This window comes from Propithecus coquereli, unplaced genomic scaffold (genome assembly GCF_000956105.1).
Source record: "Propithecus coquereli isolate 6110/MARCELLA unplaced genomic scaffold, Pcoq_1.0 Scaffold5, whole genome shotgun sequence".
NCBI lineage: Eukaryota > Metazoa > Chordata > Mammalia > Primates > Indriidae > Propithecus > Propithecus coquereli.
Genome location: NW_012150840.1, coordinates 16,879,785 through 16,889,177, shown reverse-complemented (window position 1 = coordinate 16,889,177; position 9,393 = coordinate 16,879,785). Strand labels below are relative to the sequence as shown.

General features: G+C 58.0%; 1 protein-coding gene across 1 annotated transcript; it reads left to right on the top strand.

The window, feature by feature from the left end:
• Positions 1-319: 319 nt before the first annotated feature.
• On the top strand, positions 320-8,403 carry ZDHHC22 (zinc finger, DHHC-type containing 22). The gene is made up of 3 exons (XM_012656258.1): positions 320-507; positions 2,356-2,895; positions 7,759-8,403. Exons 2-3 carry the CDS (start codon positions 2,370-2,372, stop codon positions 8,022-8,024), a joined length of 792 nt encoding a protein of 263 aa, XP_012511712.1. The 5' UTR covers positions 320-507; positions 2,356-2,369; the 3' UTR covers positions 8,025-8,403.
• The last annotated feature ends 990 nt before the right edge of the window (positions 8,404-9,393 follow it).

Genomic DNA, 9,393 nt, shown 5'->3' with positions numbered 1-9,393 from the left:
TTGCCTTGGCAAGCTGGGTTCTCAAACCCCCAGTTCCTTCAGCCCGAGCTGAGCAGGGAGCAGGGAGGGTTGTTGGTCACCGCGGGGAGGGAAGGACAGGGTGATGGCTGGAGCGTTCACATCAGGGCTGATTCCCGTTTCCCAGCTGGAAGCCACGGCTGAAGTCAGGCAGGGTGCCCCAGCCCGCTCAAGGGGACAGAGAAGAGGGGCAAGTCCACGACGCTGAGGCGGGTGGCCAGAGCACCGCCCCCAGGAGCGGAGGGAGGGGTGGCGGGGCTGGGGGGTGCCCAGCTGCCATCCCCGCCGCCTCCTGGCCCCCACTCGCTGGCGCCCAAGTGGGAGGCCAGCAGCTGCCCGCTCCCTCCTCCCTCCGTCCCCGCTACCTGCCCAGTGCCCGAAGCGAAGCGTGAGGAGGCTGCAAGCCAGCGGGCCGAGCCCACAACTTTGCAGTCTCAGGGAGGGCGAGAGCCGGCGCCCGGGGCTCCTCTTGCCGGCGACCAGCGCTCGGTGAGTTCATTCCCCCAGCCCTCTGCGGCGGTGCGGCGGCAGCGGTGGTGGCGGCGGCGCTGGGGGGCGGCTTCCCCGGCGTCCGCGAGGCAGTGGCCGAGAAGCCGGCGGCCGCCCGCGCTGCCCCCCGGGCTGGCTGGGGCTCCGGCTGTGCCGCCCTCGGCCGCGGGCGCGGCGGGCGCCAGTGCTGAACGGACAGCTCCCCGCGCCCTGGGCCGCCGGCGTTGGTCCCTGCGGTCCCTTCTCCCGCGCAGGGCCGGGGCCGCGGCTGCCCGCCGAGCGCCCCTCGCTCCCACAGCCCCGGTCCTTCGCCTCCTCGGCTCCGCGGCGCATCTGGAGGCTGCTCCCGCGCCCCCCTGGCGACTGGCGCCGGGAAGACACTTGCTTTGCCGGAGCCCCAGGCCGAGGGCTCTCCCGGTGGGCAGCGCCGCCTCAGCCTCCCGCGGGCACGGCTCGGGGAGGGGCCGAGCCCCCGGCGACCACCCCAGGCTTGCCCTGCGCTGCGCCCCAGCCGCGGAGGCAGGTCCGCGCTCCCCACGGCGGCTGCGGCTCCCCGGGGGACACTGGTACCAGCAAAGGGGATTCCAAGGTGACCAATCGCCCCGTCCTAACGGGACAGCCTGGACGGAGGCGCCGTGGCATCCGCCCATCCTGGGTGCAGCCGCCTTCCCAGAACTTTTCTCGCTCCTCCAGCCCTCGGCTCCTTAGCCCTCGGAAAAGTTCTCTCGGGCGCTGGGAAGCTGGGCAGGAACCCTGCTGTGTTCCGTTGGGTGGGGCGCGGTTGCGGCGGGGGCTGCACTCGGCGGCGGGGTCGACTCCCGGAAAGGCTGGCCAAGCACCCACTCGTGCGCCCGGCGCGGGCTTGCTGGCACCGAAGGGGTTTGGGCGCCATGGGGCTTGTTTGGGTTTCTCCCGCCAGGAGGGCGGGAGGCTGGCGCGAGGGGGTGGGGGTTCAATTTCGTCGCCTTAAATGAAAACGCTCTTTGCTAAGAAATAGCCCCGGCAGCCAGAGTCAGAGAGATGGGCTGAACAGGAGCCACTGACACAGGTATTTCGGCTGCACCCCCCACCCACCTGGTGCCTGAGAGCGCGCTTGAATGTATCGATTGTTTTAATTGATTTTTTAAAAAGCCAGGCGGCAGCGGCTGCGTGTGTGTACACACAGATATACACAGACACAAATACAGATGCCCAGGCGCACATAGATTACACGTACAGAGTCATGCACAAGGAAGCACGCACAAAGAAACACACACACACACACACACACACACGCTCCCCCCCCCCCCAAGAGCCTTGAGGAAGCAGTGAGGTCCCTGAATATTGCTGAAGGTGGGACTGAAGGGATGGAGAATGGGCGGGGGTGAAGCAGGACTTCCAGAAGGTCAAATGATGCTGTTCTCTCTGCCCCCGACCCCAAATCCTCCGCTTTCTCCTCCTAGGGAGGTTTGAACCAGAAATTCCAAACCTGAGCTCCTCTCACAGCCACAGAAGGCGGAGCCCTGTTGCCTACTCCCCCAGCCCCTCCGGACTGCGAACAGGTCCCTTCCTCTTTGTGTTTGACCCTGCGGCACCAGGGCGCAGAGTTCGCTCAAAACCAAGGGAGCGCCCCCCCCCGCCCCCCGCCCCGAGGTAGGGCATGGCCCCCGGCGACCACTGCGGTCTCAGGGGCTCCAGCTTGCACGGTCCGGGGTTAGGGAAGTGGGGAGAGGGGATCCGAGGGGCAGGGCTTGGGGGCGCGGATTTGCGCGCAGCCCTCGCGACGGGCGACACGCGGGAAGAGCTCAAGGGCGCCCCCTGGACGCCGCAGCCAATCAGTCAGTCGTCTTCTCCCCTGGGGCCCCGCAGGAATGTAATCGAGGATGCTGGCCCTGCGGCTGCTCAACGTGGTGGCCCCCGCCTACTTCCTGTGCATCTCCGTGGTGACCTTCGTGCTGCAGCTCTTCCTCTTCCTGCCCAGCATGCGCGAGGACCCCGCAGCCGCCCGGCTCTTCTCGCCCGCCCTGCTCCACGGGGCACTCTTCCTATTCCTCTCGGCCAACGCCCTGGGCAATTACATCCTGGTCATCCAGAACTCCCCAGACGACCTGGGCGCCTGCCAGGGAACCTCGGCCAGAAGGTCTTCGTGCTCCCCGCCCAGCACCCACTTCTGCCGAGTGTGCGCCAGAGTCACCCTGAGGCACGACCATCACTGTTTCTTCACCGGCAACTGCATCGGCAGCAGGAACATGCGCAACTTCGTCCTGTTCTGCCTCTACACCTCCCTGGCCTGCCTCTACTCCATGGTGGCCGGCGTGGCCTACATCTCCGCCGTCCTTTCCATCTCCTTCGCCCACCCCCTGGCCTTCCTCACGCTCCTACCCACTTCCATCAGCCAGTTCTTCTCCGGTGAGTGGGCCTTGGCAGGCATGTTGCGCTCTACACAAAGACCCCTACCACCCCAAAGCTTGCCAGACCCTAAACCCCAACTCCAAAGGTTGCCAGATTTAGCAAGTCAAAATATAGGACACCCCCCTCTAAATTAAAATTTCAGGTAAACAACTCATAGGTTTTTAGTATAATTTTGTCTCAAATATTGCATGAAACATACTTATACTAAGACAATTTGCTGTTGTCTTTCTGAAATGGAAATTAACTGCATATACTGTGTTTTATCTGGCAACCTCCTCCCCTTTCCCTCACCACCCTCATCCATCATACTGTCCATTTGCTCACAGAATTGTGACATCCAGGCAATGCACCTGCTCATGCCAGGCAGGGCTGGGCACTGGCCATTCCTCACGCAGCCCTCTGAGGGACACCCATGCTATGACCTTCCTCTGCCTGGACCCCAGCCCTGCTCACATATCACCCAGGGACTTTACCCTCCAGAGTTCTTGCCTCCCAACCTCGGTAAGATTGAACTTGGTGCCAGGCCAACCAACCCCAGCAGGAGGCTAAGCCCCATTGTCCTGCCCACCGTTTGACTCCACCAAGCTGTTCTCCAGCCTGCAGATGGCTCAGCGCAGGGGGACCTCTGGTGGGAGACGCAGCCGAGTTTATAATGGCTCCATCTCCACACTACAGAGCCATGGGCCTGGTGTGGCATCTGACCCTCAGGGAGGCTTTTACACCCGCAGAAGCCAGGCATGTGGGCTGTTACACTGGTGCCCAGTTGGGTGGCCTCGTGAGGACTGCACTTTAAATAGTGTATGCCAGGGAGCACTCCCTGATACCTAACCCTAGAAGGACTCTGCTCCCAGTAGCAATTCTTACCAGTTGACTTGGCTTTGAAATTTGCCCCACCGCATTTCCTTCCACTCCCTCCCCACCCTGGCCTTTGGCCTTTGACTCTGACTGACTTGGTTCCCACCACTGTAGTGCACACATGCATGCATGTGTATATGGCATTGTTATCTCCATTTCTCAGATGAAGAAACTGAGACTCAGATGGGATTGAATGGCTTGCCTGGGATCCTGCTACTATTGGGTAGCAGTCTCTGACCTGCTCCCAGGTCCTTAAACCAGTCTGACACCCTTCCTCGTGCCCAGAGACTATAGCATGTTCCCTCCCTCACCTGTTGACCTTCCAGGAACAGAGAAAGACAGGGTGCAGCTACTTCCACTGAGAGCCTAAGACTGTCTTGAGATGCCTGGGTTGGACATTCATAAAAATTCTGCTCCACTCTGGGGGAAGCCATCCTTTCCGTCTTTGTTGTGGCTGCAGCCCAGTTCTTCCCAGGCACAGAGCTATCATGCCATTTGGCAGTGGGAACACAGAGGTCCAGGGAGGATCCAGATATGGGGGTTGCCTTGAGGGCTGGTGGCTGAGCTGGGCCCAGAACTCAGAGCTCTCGGGCCTTCTGGATCCCAGAGCTGGCATATAGGCTGCTGGGACAAAAATAACCAGGACGGGGGAGGGTAGGTGGGCGGGCTGGGGGGTGGAGTGTGAGCACAGGCAGGTGGAGGGATGAGGAAAGCCAAAGAGCCTGCTTACACTTTCTTTTCCAAGTAGTTTCACCAACCATAAAAATGGATGGTTCCAGAAGGAGGATCTTGAAATGGTTTGATTCAAGATAAGTCTGGGCTTGGGGCCTGTCCATATGTCCTAGGTTTGGGGGACAGGAAAGAAAGGAAGAAAGGCCTCTTGCTTTGATCTGACGGGAGAACAGAGCCAGTCCGTGCTCACCTTGGGGCCCACACCCCTGTCTCAACATAAGAATGCGTCCCACTACCTTCCAGCTCCTTGCCACACCCCTAGGAAGAGGAGGCTGACATTTCTAATCTCCAACTCTCCTATCTCATCTTCCTCCTTTGTTGACCTTTCATCTCTCCTCTTGCCAGTCCTTTTTGTCTCCCCGTCCCGACGTGTAGCCCCCTGCTCAGCTGCCTCCTCTCGTCTGTCTCTGGTTCTCAATCCAAATGGTTGCGAACACACCCTCTCTCATCTGCTCAGGGACAGGTGGACGGGAGGGAGTAAGAAGGCACAAGTTGTTTAATAGAAATTGAGCTGTCCCCAATTCTGATACTGATCTGAGTCATATCGGCCACCAGAGAATGGTGTGAGTGGGGGCCCTCAGAGCTAAAAGTGGAAGAAGGGGTCTTCTAAAGTGGAGGTGGCTGCCCTCCACAGCTGGAGGGAGGGGGCTAGCTAGTTAGGTTTTAGAAGTTGTCCTTTCTTTTGGCTTGTGAGACCAGTACAGGCTGTGCCACCCCTCCGAACCTTGTTCTTATCTGGGAAGTGGGGATGCCACCATCTGACCTGTGTTGTGGCGTTTGGGTAAGTATGTCAGCATGGTAGGTGCCACCAGAAAGCCCTGTAGGAGGGAAGAGGGGACTAGTGTTCATGGAGAACCTGCTGTGTGCCACCGACTGTGCATCTCATTTCATCCAGTGCTGTGAAGTGTCTGTGAGGTAGGTATCATTATATCCATTTTAGAGGCTCAGGAACCAAAGGCTCAAGGTTAAGTTGTTTCAGTGCCACAAAGCTCGTATCATTCCAACCTAAGGTCTGGACTCAGGGCTGCTAGCCCCCAAAGTTCGTACTCTTTCCACTACTCCACACTGCCTCTCTGGGGGTGCCTCTGAAATGAGCCCACTTTGGAGGAAGGGAGCTTCTTGTCCCCGGATGTGTTAAAGAAGATGCTGGGTGATGGTCTGCCAAAGGCATTGTAGGTGCTTGGTGGGAAGCAGGGCAGGAGAGATAGGCTGATGTGACCTTTCAGGCCCTTTAGGAAAGTTCTGTGATTTTCTAAGAGAAGCAGAACTATTATTAAATAGTTGAGGAGCTGAAGCAGCCAGGCTAGGTAACTTCAAATACCTCGAGAGAAAGCAGGTCCCCAGAATAGCCTTTTGTAGCTCCCACCTGGGGCCAGAAAAAGGCCGCAAGGTCTTCCTCATGCCTTGATTTAGTGCCAGCAAAAGCCCTGTGGGAAACAGCTTCCATCCGCCCGGGCTTGTGCCTGGGGCTGTGTTGCACGGCAGGCCCGAGCTTGACAGCTCTGATGTTCTCACATCCCAGCTCGAGGGCCGTCTTTGCCCGTCAGCATCCCTCAAGCCCAAAGGGCACCGTGGTCCCAGGATCCTGCCTCCTGCACATGGCTGTCCAAGCTAATCTGTGCTGAGGAGGAGGAAGTGGGTCAGGGGATGCCACAGCCCACTGTAAGCCCTGTCCCACTGCTGCCCCCTGCCAGTGGAGGGGCTGCTCTAAATGGCAGTTGGAGCGAGCTTTCTACCCCCTGGGTAGCTGGACCTATTTGTCTCCAATTTTGCAAAGAAAAACCTGCTATCCAAGCTCCTAGGGATGAAGGAAAGAGAAGGCTGCTAATGAGCAAACCTGAATCAGACCCACATCCTCCCTGGCTGCTGAGTCTACTGCTGCTCAGACTGGACACTTTTTGAAAGCCTGGTCCTTAGAGGTCTCGAAATTGGAGCCTGAGGAGGCCTGGGAAGACGTGGGCTGGGGCAAGAGGAGGCTGGGGGAATATGAGATTCTCAAGGGTAGAATAGTTTGTAAGGTGGGGTCCCTGGAGGCAGTACCCCCCCCCCGGAGGAGGTGTCGTGGGGTTGCAAAGGGCTATGGAGGGTTTTTGAGTTCTCTCCTGGGCCCACTGCCCTGGCTGCTGAGTGGGTCAAGGTAAGTGTCTTTACCACAGCTGCCGAAGTCACAGCCCAGCCAGGACTCCAAGCGCTGGAAAAGGGGAGAGCTTGGTGATTTTAGGGGTTGAACTTGAACCCCTTTTGGATGTAGTCTCCTCACCTATAAAATGAGCCTCACCAGGGAGCACTGCCCTTAGTGGGAACCAGAAGGCTGACCACTTTGTACGTAATTTCCTTGAATCATGCAACCCCATGAAATCATCATCATTTCATCTTACAGATGAGCAAACTGCACCTAAGAGAGGTTAAGGAACTTGTGCAAGTCCACACAGCAAGTCAAACCTGGCAGGCACCGGCCACCCACACTCAGAGGAAGAGCATGGGAGCTCTTACTCAGTAGAAGTTTAAAACCTGTAACAGGCAGTGCTTGGTTTAGAGGGGCTTAGGGGAGGTCCTGTCCCATGGCAGGGGGCTGAACTGATGACTTTGGGGACCTCTTCCGGCCTTAGCAAGCTTTGACTGACAGGGCAGCTCTGGCTGAATGTTCTGTTGGCCACACTGTCCTCTTGTTAACATTAACGACTAAATTATTCTCTAAGTCGGCGCTCTGTGCTGCCCTTGAGACTAAGCTCGTGACTTATTATTCTTGATGTCTAGGGCCTGGTTCTCCATCAAGCTGTCACTTTCCTGAGTCCTTCCAGCCAGTGCTCCTATCTGGGTAGCAAGAAGCCGCCACAGTCTAGACAGCTGCCCCGGCATCGGGTCCCTCTGTAGGGTCCTCAGCTCACCCCACTCTCCTCCTGAGGACAACCCCTTCTCCCTGCTTCCAGCCCAGAAAGAGAAAGCAGAGAGAGAAAGAGGCGTCTCCGACTCTAGGGAGATGTTACCCACGGAAGCTGAGGGTTCTCCTTGCTGGGGTCATCAGGATTCCTTCCCTTCTCTCCCAGGTCCCCAGTTTTCCCCTCTCACCTCGGGAGCCATCAGCAGTAAGAAAAAGTTAAGGCAACTAGTTCATCCTTTTTTCCCTCGCTGCAGCGCTGAGATTGCTACAAAATGTAGCGTCAATCTCATTAATCTCCCTCCCTCCCAGCGGAAAGCGCTGCCTGGATTGCATTTCCGGACGTGGCCTGGGTGTAAAGCGGCTCTGGTGTTTCCCCTCCCCTCGCCCCACAGGAGCTGTCCTCGGTTCTGAAATGTTCGTCATCCTCATGCTCTACCTCTGGTTTGCCATCGGCCTGGCCTGCGCGGGCTTCTGCTGCCACCAGCTGCTGTTGATCCTCCGGGGGCAGACTCGCCACCAGGTGCGGAAGGGGGTGGCAGTGAGGGCCCGGCCCTGGCGCAAGAACTTACAGGAGGTCTTCGGGAAGAGGTGGCTGCTAGGCCTGCTGGTCCCCATGTTCAATGTTGGAAGTGAGAGCTCCAAGCAGTGGGACAAGTAGCAGACACTCCCATCATTTCTCTCTCTTTCTCTGTCTCTGTGTCTCAACTCCTCCTGAACCTAAGACCACAGCACCCTTGTCTCCACCCATGACTACTTTAACCTCGTGCTGGTAAGGTCCTAGCACCCCCTCCTGCCCTTTAACCCATAGAGAACAGCGTGGGCTGGTGGATCTGGACAAGGAGGAAAAATGGCCACCCGGGGAATGCTGGGCTGCTCCGAGCCAGCCAGGTGGCTGCTAGCTGTCAGGATGCTCTGCTTTCGCTTCTTCTCCTTGGGACCCCTACTTTCCCCCTCTGCCTGGCTCATCCGCTCCCCACCATGTCTCATGTCATCATGGCTGTCTGCCGGAGCCCTTCCTCTCAGCCCCGTGTTGGGAGTGGAGAGTGGATTCTTGCTGCTGGTATGAGACTCCCTGGACCTGTAGGCTGGCGAATGTTCAAAATCACCACGTGTGAGAAGCAGCTGAGTCAGCTCGGCCAGCTGCCAGGGAAGTTGGGAAAGGGTGGATGTGTGGCCACAACTCCTCCGTGGGATCGTGGGCAGTGGAGGGAAAGAGAACCCAGTAGCTTGTTGCCCACCCCACAACGTTCAAGGCCCTTTTCCTAGGAGACAGCAACCAATGGGCTGGTATTTACAGCTGCTGTTCCCTGTCCATCTTGCCCCAGCTGGCCACCCCAGACCAATCCAGGACCTGGCTAGATGCCTCCTTTCCCTGGCACTCTTCCAGCCTTTCCCCTTAGTCTCCAGCCTCCAGGCCTTTGCCATATGCCAGGGAGATGAAGAAGAAGGGGGAGGGAGAGGGGAGTTCCCAATAAATGAGGGAGACATGTGACTGTATAGCCGTATGGAAGGGGACACATGTGCGCGTGCACGCGCGCGCGTGTGTGTGTGTGTGTGTGTGTGCAAGAGAGAAAGAGAGAGAGAGATGGGGGAGAGAGAGACAGAGAGGGGTGGTGGTAAGGAGCATTGTTAGGAACATAGAGGAAGGATGCTTAGGGGAGGGGGAGAAGTGGGAGGGACAAATGGGCTCATCTATGCCCTGCATAAAGGACGTTCTAGCCACTGAAGCTGTTCAATGTTTGAGCGGCTACCTGGGGAGGTAGTGAGTGCTCCACTGGAGACATTCCAGCAGGGAATAGGCGGTCATCTGCAGGCATGCCGTGGAAGGGATTTCTGCACAGCGTCGTTCTAGGTGAGCTTAGAGATCCCTTCCTACTCCAAGATTCTGGTGTCCTCTTTGTGACTGCTGGGCCCAGAGGCAAGGTCTGCAGAAACGGCCGTGAGTTATTTGCTTTCATGGAGGCTAGGTGCCAACTCTCAGGACCCAACCCAGCCCCTGAGGAGACGTTCTCTGGAGAGATAGGACT

Bases quoted from the DNA above. Each gene is read 5' to 3' on its own strand.
- ZDHHC22 (XM_012656258.1), top strand. From the start codon at position 2,370: ATGCTGGCCCTGCGGCTGCTCAACGTGGTGGCCCCCGCCTACTTCCTG. The intron at 2,896-7,758 runs GTGAGTGGGCCT...CTCGCCCCACAG, and splicing joins CATCAGCCAGTTCTTCTCCG to GAGCTGTCCTCGGTTCTGAA.